A 17,058-nucleotide genomic window follows, 5' to 3' on the forward strand; every position below is an offset into this window, starting at 1 on the left:
TTTTAATAGATGATTGCTCTTTCTATTAGCCTGTTTTCTGTTCAGCCTTGGTCCTTTTTGACCTCTTTTTCCTTTCCGTATCTTCTCATTATACCAACATTCTGCCTGGAATTTTCCACCCATCAGCAGCTTCTCTCTTGAGATGATTATGTAACTGTTTATCTTGGTGACTTATTCCTTTAGTTACTCTCTAGACAAGATGATTTTCCTAATCTTCTTTACTTCCTAGGGCTCCTGAACCCATATTTTGGATCCCTGTTGCCTTTAAAAGTAATTTATATCAATCATTTTAATAGAATTTTGCATTTTTCTATCTTAGCTATTTTTCTTGTGGGAATTTACACTAAGTAAAAATATCATTTGTCCTCAGGAGAGTGACTTTTCTTTCCAGCTTAAGTTTACTAACCTGAAAATGAGCAAGTTAGAATTTATGACCATTAAGTTATCTTCTAGCTGTGAAGCTAGTTTTGTGTTAGTTTAATGATCTTGATGTTTAACAGGCATTGCATAGCACTCAAAAAACATGAAATTTAGTAAATTCCTTCCTCTGTCACTTGTTCATAGTTGGGCATGTGTCCTGTTTTTAATGTTACACTCCTCACTCTTCTGTCTAAGTATATTTCCAATACTGAAACACCCATTTGGTTGCATATGGCCTTTGAATTTCATGGTAAAAGTCAAATGCCATCTTGGAGAAATAAAATATATTTCCATTTTAAATCTCCTTTAGTACCTTTCCTCTACTTGGCTTTTAAGATAAGCAACCAAAGCCTAAAATTAATGTGACTTTGGGGAGGCACTTTTCAAAGCAGGGAAATCAGGTAGTAAAAGCCCATGATTTGGGTTTAACCCATCAAGTCCAGAGCAAGGTGAAGGGTAGGAGCTCTGTACAGTCAGATAACCAGGACCCCTTGTGTGAGGAGCAGGAGTGTGAAAATGGAGAAAAGAAACTGTACTCCTAATTCTCTTGAAGGTCAGTTATGAGTGTATCTAACAAGGTGGAATTAATGGAATGACATGACTGAAATATTTGATTATACCTCTTTACTGTAGCTCTTCAGTCTGTAATCTCTCTAAAGGAAGAGAACTCGTTCTGTTAATGATGTTGGTTTAAATAGATATAGTTAATTTGAAACTTCCAGTCAGATAAGGTATGATTTGCCCAGGGTTGGTAGATGGAAAATAATTTTATGAAGATTCACAAGTCACCTACTATGTGCATAACACCATATAGGACATTCTCAAACTCACTGGAATTTGTTAGTGGGCAGGGACAGGAAGAGGGCAGGGAGGAAGCACGCCATTCAAATAACAATTACATGACAAAATATGTAAAATCGTTTACAATGTAGAAGATAGAAAGAAATAGGGATCAGTATAATTGGAGCAGATTAAAAGCCAGCATGGGGGAATTAAGACTTGAAATGGGGCTTTAGGAAGGAGCAGGATTTGGAGTTGAGAAAGAGAAAGTAGAAGCACCATTCTGGTTTTTGGCTCTGCAGAAATCCTGATTTAGGATCCTTTAATGTGACACTAGGTCCACTGGCAGGTTTGAGGAAATGGAATTTTAATATTAGTTTGCAAAAAAGATTATAGCAATTGAAAGCTCTTTATATGAATAATTAATGCAAAAAAGTACGTCTTGTCTCTTCCTCTAGGTGTGTCTGCACAGCTCACCAGTACCTGGCACCGTCGGAACACATCCGTAGGAACACCGTTTTGGATGGCTCCTGAGGTCAGATAGAGTTTTGAGGCAGACAAACATAATAGCTGATCCTGTTTGACTTTCCTTTTTATGTGTACTCTATCTCTGTAAGCATTTTGGAATATAACAGAAGAAACTCTCAGTTGTGTTATTTTCATGTGAAAATTTTGCATGTGTGAGGAGGCGCCTGGGAGGTGGTCAATAAATGGGCTGTGAATGAACACGAGTCAATGAAAGAGGGAATGAGTAAACCAGATGATGTAAAAAGAAACTACTTCCAGGTTTGATTTTTCATTAAATTTAGGTGTTTAGCGTGTATCTGTACTAATGATATTTACATTATCTTTTAAAATTATAGTAGAAATATAATATTATCAGAACCCCTAGCCTTTGTGGGATCAGATTCAGGTCCATTAACCCATATGGCAGGTTCCTGTGTTGAGTCACTCTGCCTGGGGGCTATGCTCAGCTTTAATAAATTCTTTACATCATTACCTTTGGGAGGTTGCAGATAAACTGCTAAAATAGTTGAGGGAAAAAGTTTTCAAGAGTCATCTTCTCCCCCCATCACTATTAATGATTTTAATCTTTTTAATTATGTTTATCACTTATGAAGGACCCTTATTTTTGAAGACTCTCTCTACAACTGTTGGGGAAAGCGCTGCTATTTATCTCCAGTTTTCTAGGGAGTGAAGGGAGAAGTAATTAATATACTATATTAATATTTTCAAATCTTATAATTAAATTTGGGGATTAAATGCTGGTATGCTGTTTTTATTTGAATACTTGTTTAATTATTACTTGCAAAACAAGTTAAAATGTAAACTTAGTACAAAATATGGACAGAGAATGAAGTATTTTAAGAAACTTAAAAAAATCCACAATGGATTAAAAAAATTTTTTTACCAGGGAGCATATCTTAGAGTAAAAATATAAAGTATAGTCATAGAAGCAAAAACAAAAATTGAATAGGAGAATCTCAAAGGAGAGTTTCTTTAGAGTTTGTTCTGATATATTACTAGTGTTTTTAAAACTTACAAAAAAATTACAAAAATGAGAAGTTAATAAGAACCTAGTTATAATACCAAATATTGCATTTTGTTTGCATATATTAATATAATAATAAATAATATTACATATAATATCATTATAAATTAATATCACATATAATATCATTATAAATTAATATCCTAGCTTTATGGGTTTTGTATGTTTATGTATTATAACAAGCCATTATTCAATATTTAAATTTCCATTTAGTAAAAACACTTATTAATATGCAATTACTAGACAGTCATTTTTCTGATGTCAGTTTTATTCTTAACCTATAGTAGCACAGTAGGGCTTGAAAGTTCTTTCTGGCTTAGCAAACTAATGGATATAATAAACATGAAAAAAGGTTCACTACAGTTTTTTTCAAGCTGTCATGGAAATACATGTTTGAGATTTTGTTCATATTATATTCATCTCTCTGTAATAAGTATTTTCTAACCTTGAAGAACATATTTTAAATGATCAGCTTTCTAGTTAATCAAGATATTCCATATCTACCACTCTATGGTATTAATAGCAGATTTCTAAGAATTAGAAAGCAATAAGGTGAACAAATATAAATATATTCACCACAATGGCATAGAAGTATTTCAGTGTTTTTAGAGCCCAGGAGGCAAGGTTGTTCAAATCAATTATCACTTGAAAAGTGAAATTCTTGATTTGGCATGTTTAAATTAAATTCTATATCAAAAGTAGCATTTGCTGGTTACATAAAGACATCCTCTGCCAGGATGAAGGTAACAAGGGAATTAGTGACTGTAGTAGGTGACCGTACAACTTATCATACAAACCAGGCCACCCTGGAGAGTGAAAGGGGGTGATATTTATTATGATTCTAGGACTAAAAGCATTAAACAAGAATGTCCAAGGCAAACTGGGACATAAATTCACCTGAGCCTATATGGGTAGATATCCTCTGACCACACACTGTAAATTCATGAAATAATGTATTATCCTGAAAAATAATTTTCCTTAGGAAAAAAATGATGGGGCAAAAGACATTATTTTTACACTCTAGCAAACAAAGTTATATTAGACAACAGAATGAGAAATTCATATGAATGCATTTTTGAATTTTAACAGCTTTATAAAGGTATAACTATAGAATTAGGTCATTTAACACATACAATATTCTGATTTTTAATGTATATTCACAGGGTTGTGCAATCATCATCACAATCATCACAAACGTTTTTGCTCCCCCTCAAAGAAACCTAGTACTCATTAACATTCACTCCTCATCTTTGCCTAAACTCCCCTACTCTAAGCAACCATTAATCTATTTTCTGTCTCTGTGGACTGGCCTTTTCTGGATATTTTATTTATTTATTTATTTATTTATTTTTCCTGAGACGGATTCTCGCTCTGTCCCCCAGGCTGGAGTGCAGTGGCGCAATCTCGGCTCACTGCAAGCTCCGCTTCCTGGGTTCACGCCATTCTCCTGCCTCAGCCTCCCGAGTAACTGGGACTACAGGCGCCTGCCACCACGCCTGGCTAATTTTCTATATTTTTAGGAGAGACTGGAACTACAGGCGCCTGCCACCACGCCTGGCTAATTTTTTATATTTTTAGTAGAGATGGAGTTTCACCGTGTTAGCCAGGATGGTCTCGATCTACTGACCTTGTGATCCGCCTGTCTTGGCCTCCCAAAGTGCTGGGATTACAGGCGTGAGCCACTGCACCTGGCCTGGATATTTTAAATAAATTGAGTCATACAATATATGGCCCTGTGTCTGGCTTCTTTTACCTAGTGTAATGTTTTCAGGGTTCATCCATGTAGAAGCATGTATTAATGCATCACTCATTTTTAGAGTTGAATAATATTCCATTGTATGTATAGAGCACATTATCCATTTGTCAGTTGATGAACATTTGGGTGTTTATCACTTTTTGTTATTATGAGCAATATTCCTATGAATATTTGCCACATGAATTTTTAATGTAAAACTTAGGACTTTACTGTTTCCCTCAGTACTTCAGGCTGTGCTCTCTGATTTCAGCAGTTCACTCTCATGTGATATTAAAAATACTTTCATAGAAAAGGTTAAGAAGCACTGTGTATGTTGATGTCCCATCAAACTAACTCTTAGTTGAGAAACTATTCTCTCTTTCTTTATATATAGACATATATATGCACATATATGCACATGCGTAATTTATTATTGTCCTTCAGGTACTTAGAAATGAATTGGTTAATGGTCTTCTTATTTGCCCATAAACTTGCCACCCACACCAGAGCCAGAATATTACCAATAGCATGCATTGGCCTCTATCTCTTCCTCTATTCCAACTCCTTGGCTCCTCTCAAGAGTGTCTGTTGCCCGATATGTTGTGTTTATCATTGCCTTCTTTTTACTTTTTAATCACACTGATATGCTTATAACTAAACTGTTTCCTGCCATTCCCATTAGTGTCAGGTATTAATAAAGATTTATTTATGAAGTAGTCACCTTTCCTGGATGACATGGGTGTAAATGTTACCAACTGAATTCTAGTGTGCCCACACATGGATTTTTTAAATGTGTTAAGCCTGATGTTAAGTGAAGTCGGAAGGTGAGATATCATTCCTAAAAGGGCCTTAGATTTTTCACTTTATATATCATTTTACAGTACTGTATTTAAATGACACAATTCTACATCTGCCATCATTCTAAAAATATTTTTTATTTTTCTTGTGGGTTGGCATGTACAAAACATAAAATTTTAAAAATGCAAAAAAATGGTTCTTAAAATGTAAAGTTGAATTTCCTTTTTGTGTTTATTGATGTTAATAATTACCATTCACAATCAATCTGCATTTGTACTTACACATTTAGAACTAAATTGGGAAGTAATCAATGCAATAATTTCTCTATCTAATACAATCTTATAAAATTACAAAAACAAATTCCTCTTTTTTCCTTGACTCTCAATTACATCTTTCGATTACTGACATGTTTTAAAACTGGTTGCAGTTTTACAATTTAGGGTGGCCTCAGATAGGCTGTTGGTAAAACCACATCAAGGTTTATTTTTATTTAGTTTTATTAGTGGCTTAAACCTTTTGCATTCCTCCAAACTTGTCTTATTCCTCCCTTAGGTAGCCTTGCCTTCTAGTTGCCGGTAGAGACCAAGGCCATCTAACTAGACAGCCCTCAAGCATATTTACCTTTATTTCCTCCACTTTTAATTCTTCAAAAACATAGCCTTCATCTTTGCCCATTCCCTCAATAGACATTTATTGAGTGACTACCACTGCCCAATCTTTAGCTGTGCATTTGGTCCCATCCCTTTCCATTTGGGACACGATTTCTTTCCTCTTTTTGTTCCATATTTTCAAAAATATTTTTCATAGGCTTCTTCCCTTATATTTTAAACCTCCTAAGGTATTATCTGTTCCCAGAACAAAAATACTACTACCAATCATAATTTGATCTTTTATTCTCCTCCTAAGTTACTGCCTTCGTCTTTACTTATAGCTATCAAACTTCACCAGTTTAAATACTTAATGCTTTGTTCTAAGTATTTTATTACATGCTTGTTAAAGTCACAAATTTCGCCTTTTGATGGTGTGGTTTTCTACTAGGTGATTGCATGTGAACAGCAATTGGATACCACTTATGATGCCAGATGTGACACTTGGTCCCTGGGTATCACGGCCATTGAGCTGGGTGATGGAGATCCTCCACTAGCTGACCTTCATCCCATGAGAGCACTCTTCAAAATACCAAGGTCAGATGACTAACATTGGGTCCAGTATCTGCAGCCCGATTTACTTCCTCCAGCCACCAAGTGTTCATCATGCTCTTCATGGAGACGTTCAGATATATTCCAACAAGTTGGGAGCAGAAGATCCTGGAATATTATTCTGCTTCTTCTGAGACATTGTATTTGTTCAGTAGTTGCATTTCCCTGGTCTAAGTAAAAGAGCTTTCTCTTGACAATCAGTGTGTCTTTCTCTCTTTTGCTAGGATTTGATTTCAGAAAATAGCAGTTCCTCCCACCCTTTATCCATTCCACAATGAGTCAGTGAGGCATCAGAGTCCATAGCCTGTGCAAGTGTTTTGCTTTGCTTTATCTACCAATCTAGTAATTTTTTACTACTTGCTAAGATTTCCCTTTGTTCAGAACTTTAAAATAATATTATTAGAAAATTATATATAAAATTTATCCAGAAAATAATGGTTTTAAACATGTTAATATTTTGAATATGTTAATATAAAACAATAAATTTAGAAGAATAACCTCTTTTGGTGCCATGAAAACACTTGACTACATACATAGCCCCCCACTCCTTCATGTGTGTATCAACAGATTTTCCCCTACTATCCTATAAACTAATTTCTTTAAACACTATTTTCTATGAGTGGCGGTTAGTCCCTTGATGTTTCAGATAACTAATGTGAAAAGACTGCCTATATTTATTAAAGGTGTTATTTTTAAATATCTTTTTAAGGATTTTGCCTTAATTATAATGCAGTGCACAGCCAGAGCCTGTGGTGACAGGGTTCCAAAACATTAGAATATTTGGCATCTAACTAAATTATTATAAGACTAAAACATTTGAATTCATTTTTAATTTTGCCTTTGAATTTCTTGTCCTGTCTAGATGTTCTAAATTATAATACCTTGGCTATATATCATCCTTTACATACTGCTTATTTTGTTAAGTGGAGAAACAACATTATGGAAAAGAATGGAAAACCTCTATACTAAATCCAAGACATTTCATTAATTTTGAAGAAAGCAGGAAAAAAATCTGTAGTTTCTAACTCCTATTGTCATTCAGTATGTAAGGTGAAGTTCTGTACTGCCTTAGCTGTTTTAATTGTGGATTAAACCATCATATTTAGTCTGATGTTATTACTCTTGGTGATAATGCCACATGAAGGAAGGATGACACTGTTGATAGATATTGTACCTAGGTAACAGGCAATGTGCAAAGTAATTCTAGAAACTGCATCATCTTAGTTATTTCTTAATTACGTCTACCAGCAGTGGAATTCCAAGAATACTGACTATGGTAATATGGAGAAAAAGGGGATCTGAAAAGCTACCCAGTTCTGAGTGTTCTGAAATAATCCAAACTTTGTTATTCAAAGCAAGCCAATAAATCTCATGAAAGGAAATTTTCAGGAGGACAAGAAACAAAACAATGTTTCTGGAGAAAAGAATTACTTCTTTTAATGTGCAAATTAGCAATCTTCAAATTGTCCTAAGGATTGTGAAATGAGCTTAGTCCTGATCTGGGGTAGATGAGTAGCTGCACTTTTCTTTAATGAGCCTGTACAAACTGTACATTAATTTCATTATAAGCTATTTAAGGAGTAATGCAGAACTGAAGACAAAGTATTTCCATTTCACTAATGAAAACAAAGAGCTGTTAGAATTAACATAAAGCAGCACTTCAGCAAATTCGACTATCATGGTTGATCAATGTTGCTTGATTACAGAGTTAGATCAGCCTCATTTTCAAATGATGTTCCTTTGTATTCAACGAATGTGCCAAAAAATATATTTGTTCAGCTTAAACTGAAAGGAATTAATAAAATTGTTAAAGTTGTATTCACAGCTTTATCGCTAATAGTATTTTTCAGTTCCTTGACACTTTGTAACATGTTTCCTGCCGTGTGTCCAGTAACAACAGAACAACAACTCATAAGGGCATTCTACTGTGCGACTCCCTGGCACACCTTCCTCCATATTCCAAACAGGCCACTTCTGTGTTCCCTGGATGTTCCTCAGAGACTTCATTGGGACTCATAAGAAAAAAATACCTTTCCCCAGCATCTATTGTTTCTATTCTGTTAAGTATTGATGTTTCCCCCTAGAGCTAAGTAAAAGCAAGAAGACTCTTTAAAAGAAAAAAAAATAACAGTTGGAAAAATCGGGTCATATGTTAAGTGCTTTCAGAGAAACAAAGACCGTGTCATTTTTTATAAAGAAAGATGAGTAACGATTTATCTGTCTTGGAATTGGGAAAAGATGGAATCCTTGATTACAACTGGCAGAACCTAGGATTGCATTAGTCTATCTGGCTCTGCCTCTCATTTTACACTGACTGACCAATATACAGAATCCAACATTGATTCTTACTTTTCTAGGAATCCACCCCCAAAACTAAGGCAGCCTGAGCTATGGTCAGCAGAATTCAATGACTTCATAAGCAAGTGAGTAAAAACAGTCTTTTAAAAAACCAAAGATATTCCCTCCTGCTATAACTAAATCTCCTCCTATTTCTTCTTATCTGTTAAACAGCCCCAGAGATTTATATTATTTTCTTCAAAGGAAGCATCTGTAGTGTCTTTTAAATGTTGGGTGAATTTATCATTGCTCAGATAATGGCCTTAGGGTCATGTTTCTTCACTTATCAATAGCTATGCTTCTGTGGACCCTTTATAATCAATGGTCATGTTCTTCTGTTCGCCTATGTTTTGCCTATGGGTGTCATTTCATATGAGATGGGTCTCAGCATACCATTAGGTTTCGCTTCTTTATCCATCTTTATCCTCTGTGTCTTTTAATTGGGGCATTTAGCCTGTTTACATTCAATGTTAGTATTGGCATGTGTGGATTTGATCCTGTCATCATGTTGTTAGCTGGTTGTTATACAGACTTGTTTGTGTGGCTGCTTATGGTGTCACTGGTCTATGTACCTAAGTGTGTTTTTGTAGTGGCCAGTAATGGTCTTTCCTTTCCATATTTAGCACTCCCTTCAGGACCTGTTATAAGGCAGGCCTGGTTGTAGTGAATTCCCTTAGCATTTGCTTGTCTGAAAAGGATCATATTTCTCCTTTGCTTATGGAGTTGTAGATGCTTCCACACAGATCCTCAATGGAACTTAGTGTCTGACGTATTTCTTGCAGTTTCCCCTCTGAGAAACATTTCCTGGTTTCTGCCAAGCAGTTAGTATTCTGTCCTGGTTGCTATTGATTTGATTTGTCTTCCTCTAGTAACATTGCCAGTTGTATTTAGCTTACCTGTTTTGACATCTTTCTCTATAACTAGACAGTAAGCAACTCTAGGGCACTGAATGTGCCTTACTTGTCACTGTAACTCCAGTGTCTAGTGGAGTAACTCCAGTGTCTAGCAGAGTGCCTAGTACACATTAAAGATTTGATAAAGTTTTACATGAATAAAATAATTTCATATGTGCCTCTTCTGAATACATAGATACAATTACTACAGATGTCAGAAATTAATGCATTCTGTTAAATTAACGGAAAACTAAGAGCACTTGTTCTTATTTTTTAGACACTGGCATTCTTATTCCTTAGCATATTTTAGCATTCCGGGGAAATATATTTTTGGTTAAGCTCAATGAAATAAATTGCCTAATTATCATAATACCGATTAGAAATGGCACTACTCAAGCCAAGGCATGAGTTTCATCTTTTTATGCTTTTTTCTTTTTTTTTAATGTCCCCAAATGACAGCCCAGTTTTCTCATAATAGTAGACTCTGTGAATTGCAAGGTTAAAGGGGTCTTGGAAAGTTGTACAGCCCAAGTTTATATCCAGAGGTTAAACCCTTCTCAAACATGTGTACTCAGTGGCTGTCCAATCAATACTTAAATATCTCCAATCAAAATAGTATTTCCCAATGCAGCTCATTCTACTTTGATAAGCCTCACTCTTAAAAAGTTCTTCCTTAGACTGATCTGAAAGCTGTTTCTCTCTTGATTCCACCAACCAATTCTAGTTCTTTTACCCCTTGCGACCACTGAAAACTACTTGAATCCTTCTTTTACATATTCAAAGTCAGCTGTCACAGCTGGTTAAACATTCTACATTTGTTCAAATGCTCCTCCTGTGCTGTTGTTTCAGGTGCTCTCACTAGTCCTATCCTTTCTCATGAATATGCTCTGGTTGAACCTATCAAGAGGTACAACAGGCATTAGTACATCTGCTGTATGACCTCAAAAAATACTTATTGACATGGAATTTAAACATCCTTAACTGAGTGGCCTTCTCAAATGGGTTAGCAGTTTTATCACATAGAAAGAAACAGATCAATTGAGAAGCCTTTAAAAGCATTTGTGAAGGGAAACTGCATTGTTTGTTTTAATTTTAGATAAGCATTAAAACTATAATGACTTCATTGTCATTTATCTGCAGCTACTGACTTGTAAAGGAGACTTTGCAGTGGAGACATTTTAATTATCACTATGCAATAATCCTTACTGGGAGACGACAGAAGTGGTATTTAGTTGAAAGTTGGTATCACTGCAGCTTAATCACTCACAGATGTGTGCACTTTCACAAACATTTGTTTCATCATATTGCAGTTAGCTATTTTTGAGAGATTAAAAATTGCAATTAATATATTTTAAGCTTGGGTTGAGCATTTATGAGGAGCATCGCTCTCGTGTGTTAGATTAATTTTTAGGAATATGAATAATAGTTTCAAAACTCTAACTTATCTAATAATTGCTTGTTCTTTTTTGCCAGTGCAGGTGCTTGACTAAAGATTATGAAAAGCGTCCAACAGTGTCAGAACTTTTACAGCATAAATTCATTACTCAAATTGAGGGCAAAGATGTGATGCTACAAAAACAACTAATGGAATTCATTGGCATCCATCAATGCATGGGAGGCACAGAAAAGGCCAGGTAATCAAATAATATCTTGATTCCAAAATCCAGAGATTATTGAAAGATTTTGAACAGTTTAACAATGTATTAGTTTTTAAGGTGAATAAAATTTGGAGGTAATGGGGACTTACATGAAAAGTGAATGTCACCTGTTGAAATGCATCTCAATATTGGTAAAATTACAGGCAACACTTTCTTTTTTTTTTGAAACAGAGTCTTGCTCTGTTGCCCAGGCTGGAGTGCAGAGGCACGATCTCGGCTCACTGCAACCTCCACCTCCCGGGTTCAAGCGATTCTCCTGCCTCAGCCTCCCGAGTAGCTGGGATTACAGGCCCATGCCACCATGCCTGGCTAATTTTTTGTATTTTTAGTAGAGACAGGGTTTCACTGTGTAGCCAGGATGGTCTCGATCTCCTGACCTTGTGATCCGCCCACCTCGGCTTCCCAAAGTGCTGGCATTAGAGGCGTGACAGGCTGCACTTTTTAAACAACTTTGTAAGAACAAAGAATGTAAACTTCAAAAGATCATTTTTGTATTGGTATATGTTTTCTTGTATTTTCTGCTTTTCTATAAAGTAAGATATCTTAGATTTGGGATTTAAAAAAAACCATAAAACTTGAAAGACCTTTTGACACTATTATTTGTTCATTTTCCCTGGTTAAATTATATTTAAAGATCATTTTAAATATCTTCGTACATCCTATTGGGATTTTAAATAGTATATAAGTTTATTTTAGGAAATTTAAAAGTCAGAGAGAAATATACAATGGAAAAATAATCAAGTATAACATTTTAATCTGTAACCTTTTAATATCTTCTTCTTGTTGGATATACTTTTTTTTTTTTTTTTTTTTGAGACAGGGTCTCACTTTGTCTCCTAGGCTGGAGTACAGTGGTGCCATCTCTGATCACTGTAGCCTCAACCTCCTGGGTTCAAGTGATCTTCCTTCTTCAGACCCCCAAGTAGCTGGGACTATAGGCATGTACCACCATGCCTGGCTGATTTTTGTACTTTTAGTATAGACGAGGTTCTGCCATGTTGCCCAGGCTGGTCTCGAACTCCTGAACTCAAGTGATCCACCTGCCTCAGCCTCCCAAAAGGCTAGGATTGCAGGCATGAGCCACTGCGCCCAGCCAAACATTTTAAAACATTTTTAAAACAAAATTGGAATAGTATTATATGTGTCGCAGAGACTGTCTTCTTTCACTGAATAGTGAATATCCATATAATTAAACATTCTTCTAACACAACATTTTAATGGCTAGATAGCATTCCCTTGCCTGACAATTTAATGATTAATTTAAATAATCCCATACATTTTGGTAGTTACTAATTGTTTTTACTCTCTCAAGTAACTGTGTAATGAACAGTTGTACATTAATCTCTTACTGTTTTCTTAAGATAAATTTCTATAGATAGTACTATTAAGTCAAAAAATTATTAAAGTTAAATTATAATTTCACTTTATTCTTGAGAATCCTATTTGTTTCATCCCAGAGACATATCACTATTTAGGGAGTTGGAAGAAGTGAATAGGACATTACTTATTTGAATTCCTGTTGTGAATGTACACATTTAATTCCCATTTGTTTAATGCCTACTATGTGCCAGATTTTGTGTTAGGACTTTATTATGTTATCTCATGTGATTTTACAACAAGTCTGAGGAAAATATTTTATGATAACCCATTTTCATAGCTGAAAAGAACTGAAGTTTGCAGAGGTTAATTAACTTGCACAAGGCTGCACAGGAAATAAATGACTTAGCAAGGATTCAAATTCTGATCTTAAAGCCCAAGCTTTAATTCACAGGAGTAAATGGACTAATGATTGTGGATGATCTTGGGAGATAATAATCCTTGCCTGTTTGAGTTTACAGCCTTGCTGCAGAGACAGACCTGATATACCTTTAATGAGGAAGAATTAAGTGACAAAAGAAAGAAGCAGATATGTAGTTTATAATGAGGAGATAATCATGGGTCATCCATGCCCATCTTTTTATCTTTGTGTAAATGTAGTTTCATAATCTGCTGCAACCTCATTCTTCCCGAAACAGACAACCAATAATCAAAATAAACAGAAATTGAAGTGTATTCACATTGTGTAGGATGTTCAATGTCAAGAACTGTGAAGGATATGAGATATTACCCTACCTGCAAGCTCACAATTTGGCTTTCCACAGTTTCATGAATGCTGGTAGAAGACACAAGATTCATGGATGAGAGACAAAAGACTTTACTACTCATTGCTGAGCTGACAGCATGAGTTTATGTTCACATTGGTTCTCCTTGCCCCCTAGAGTCCTAGGGGAAATGTGGAATAGGTGGATGTTGTGTCCACACTTGGCTTGCCTCATAACTGGGAAATCCTGAACTTGGGAAACTCCAATCTTTTCAAGGGGCTGCTTGCATGCTTGCCCAAATTTTGCCTTGGAGGAAACATTATCTTTACCATCCTGGACACCAGATAAAATTTCCATCTGTCCTAGTATTTTTAATTTCCAAGGCTGTTTGCTATACAAACATTATTGAAAATATAGTCTGGAACAAAAGCTAATATAAGACATGCAGAAATTTGAGAGACCCATGAATAATTGTCTCCCAATGTTCAAACATCGTGAGAATGGTTGCACTACACAGTATTTAGATTCTCATGCTTGTGCTGTAAGTTTCAGTGATTATTGGGCACAGTGTTATACTCAACACTTTCTGATTCTGAGACACAAGATGTAGTCTTGTTTATCCTGTTAAAAATTCAGAATATGCTTTCAGTATGAGAATTCATGATGTACTCAGTTATGGAAATTTTTCAGTTGTTCTTTTAAATATTGATCCTCTCTCATTCTTTTCACTTTTTATTTCTGAGACATAAATGTTGGAATCTCCTATTTTACCTCACGTCTTGCAATTTCTCTGTCATGTTTGTCACCCATTTATCAATCTCTGCTATATTCTGAATGAATTCTTCAAAATTGTTTCCCAATTCACTAATTTTCTCATAGAACTGGGCCTAGTCTAGATATCTTACATACCAATATTTTTTTCATGCTGATATCTATTATACATCAATATCTATAGTTTTCATTTATATAATTTCTTATATAAATTGGTGAGTGGTTTTTTGTTAACCACTCTTTTCATATCTGACTTTTTATATCTAGCTATTCATTTTTTCTTTTGGGGGAATGTAATTCCACTTTTTTTCTCTTTGATCTTAAACATACTTTTTAACAGTAACTCTCAGATTTGCATTTCAACACAGGTGAATTGTCCTGATTATTGAGTTCATTTGTTTATTTAATATTTGGTTTCCTTAGTCTAGGGTTCAGAATTTTAGTTTGCCTTCTCATCTTGAGTGGGAGGTTTTTTATTTTGGTTTTTATTTCCTTCTGCATTCTATTTGGAGGGTTTTGCCTTTGCCATTATCTGGTTTCAAGATTCCCCAGGGCCCATTGTGATTTGAAGGAAATTGCAGATCTAGTTGCTGAGCCAGTGGGAAGTAGATCTTATGTCTCTCCATCCTGCCATCTCAAGCACCTGGCTCCATATAAAAGGAAGAAGCGGCAGTTTTTTCAATCTTTTTCCCAGGCAAGGGACCCCACACTCAGCCCCATTCTTCCCACGGCACCTTGGTCAAGGCCTTCATTGTGAATGTGTGTTTTAGTTCCTTTACTCTCCAGGCCTCTTTTTCCCGTTTTTGGTGCCAGACTTTGAATCAGCCTATAGTTTCTGCCCTCTTACCTGGTGCTTTTGTTTGCTCCGTTAGGTCCTCTCTAATGCTCATCTTGTTTTAGAAAATATCTTTGTCTTTTTAATTTTATTTTTTAACGTGTAAGAAATATTTTATTTTTTATAAACGTATGTTTGGAAGAGGTGGGAGTTGAACTTGAATCTTTACCCACAACACTCTCCTGACCATGGATCTTAGTTCAAGGAGGAGGGAAGATTATCCTGCCCTCAGCATTCATATTCACACTAGTCCCAAAGTGTGAGACATACTCAGGCAAAAGAAAAGAGGCTTGGTTATGCCACTGGCAACACATTAAACAAAAGCTGTCTTCTTGAAGATCATGAAAAATAACTTGATTTGTCACAGTTTTTGATGTTGGTAAAATGGATCAAAAAATCTGATTGTATTAAATCAACATAGCTAACTCAAAGCTGACATTTTTCTCTTTGTACATGATGTTATCCTTTAGAACTGAAGGTATGTACTTGGCAGGATAATTTTTTAAAAATTAAAGATTCAGCTTTAAAGAAAATGGTCCTAATATAAATTGAATACAAACTGAATATAAACTTCCTTGTTGGGGAGAGGTGGAGTGTTGGGAGATACTATGGAATGGATATGAGAACTTTCTATTTTAAGTCAAGACCTGAATATAAAACACATCACTTTTCTAACTTATTCAACTATTCTGAAGAATTAAGACCACGTTGTAATACACTCCTCAAAAAACGGGAAAGCTTTTTTCACACGAGTTAAAATTGACAATGTTAGAAGGCAGACTAAATTGGGAGAAACTCTAGTTATAAAATATTTTGAAAGAAAATTTTTCTTATGAATCCAGTATTTTTAAACAGTTGACTATCTGATTTAATGGAAATAGATAAAAGTCATTTGTAACTGAAATGTGCTATTCAGAATTCTTGAGTAAAACAATACAAGCCCACTTAAAAAGTAAAGCAGTTTAGCGGACAATATTGGATGGCTCAGAGAATGGAGAGGATGGGAGAGAGCCAGGTTTAGTCATGAAAGCAGGCAGCTTCAACTGTCCTTCCTCAAGAATCACCAGCTAAAAGGCTGCCACTGAAAACCACCCACCTTTCTCTAACATTGCCTGCAATGACACTAGTTTCTTGAATGCTACAACCCACTCAAAATATTTGTAAACTGACTTTGAGCTTTATGTTGCATCCTTGAGGTTCTAAGTTCCATACTGGACTATCTGATCGCCCACATGTAGGTCACAGGCCCACACTGTAGGTGAAAGTAGGTGGTGAAAGACACTTGGTCTCAGCTCACTTCCAGTTTCTATGTGAGAGGCAGAGTCCTACCTGCTAACCATTTTGAAATTTCTTCCCCACAGCAGAAGGGTATTTTTGAGCTGCTGAAGCAACAGGTGGATAGCCATTATATGGAATATTTTTTATTCTATTTCATTTTATTTTAGAGACAGGGTCTCACTGTTGCTCAGGCTGGCCTCAAAATTCTGGGCTCAAGTGATCCTCCTGCATCAGCCTCCTGAGTAGCTGAGCTTACTTGCACAAGCCACCACATCTACCTCCTGTGTGGAATAGTTAACACTTCCTACAATTCTTTATTTTATATATCTTGAACGTTTGCCTAAAAAATTATTTAAGCTATGATTGTCATTCCTCATAAATAAAGAAAATATCTAACCTAGCATCTACTTAAATAACAAATTCCAAATTAAAACTTCCTTTTTTTGAAAGTCATATTATTAACATGCTAACATCTTAAATTTCTTTTGTGTTCTATATACAATGCAAAATAACTTTAATATTTTACTTGATGCTCTCAATATGCTAGTGGCAATTACCTTTGATATTTATAGATTGTTATATTTTGCATATAATTTCATAGAAATAAAAAGGATTTAGTAACTCCTTTTTCTTACTAATTTTGGTTTCTTAGACCAAAAATACTGGCTGAATTTGTGGTGCTGTTGCAGCTAGTCCACTTGTCCCAGCATCTGTGGTTTTC

General features: G+C 35.3%; 1 protein-coding gene across 14 annotated transcripts in view; it reads left to right on the forward strand.

Annotated features, from left to right (window-relative positions):
- The window catches only part of MYO3A (myosin IIIA), a 285,436-nt gene that overhangs the window by 81,942 nt on the left and 186,436 nt on the right, over positions 1–17,058 (forward strand). For 13 of the 14 annotated variants that reach the window (XR_612315.3, XM_008974870.3, XM_003821407.4 and 10 more), the window contains 4 exons: positions 1,659–1,735; positions 6,324–6,469; positions 8,842–8,907; positions 11,193–11,348. Coding sequence is in view for 13 of the 14 variants with exons in the window: in XM_008974870.3 (XP_008973118.1) it covers positions 1,659–1,735; positions 6,324–6,469; positions 8,842–8,907; positions 11,193–11,348 (445 nt within the window). In the remaining variant the exon portion in view is untranslated. The remainder of the gene's footprint in view (positions 1–1,658; positions 1,736–6,323; positions 6,470–8,841; positions 8,908–11,192; positions 11,349–17,058) is intronic. The other variant, XM_063607303.1, reaches the window with a different exon arrangement.

The sequence above is a fragment of the Pan paniscus genome, chromosome 8 (assembly GCF_029289425.2).
Source record: "Pan paniscus chromosome 8, NHGRI_mPanPan1-v2.0_pri, whole genome shotgun sequence".
NCBI classification, from domain to species: Eukaryota; Metazoa; Chordata; class Mammalia; order Primates; family Hominidae; genus Pan; species Pan paniscus.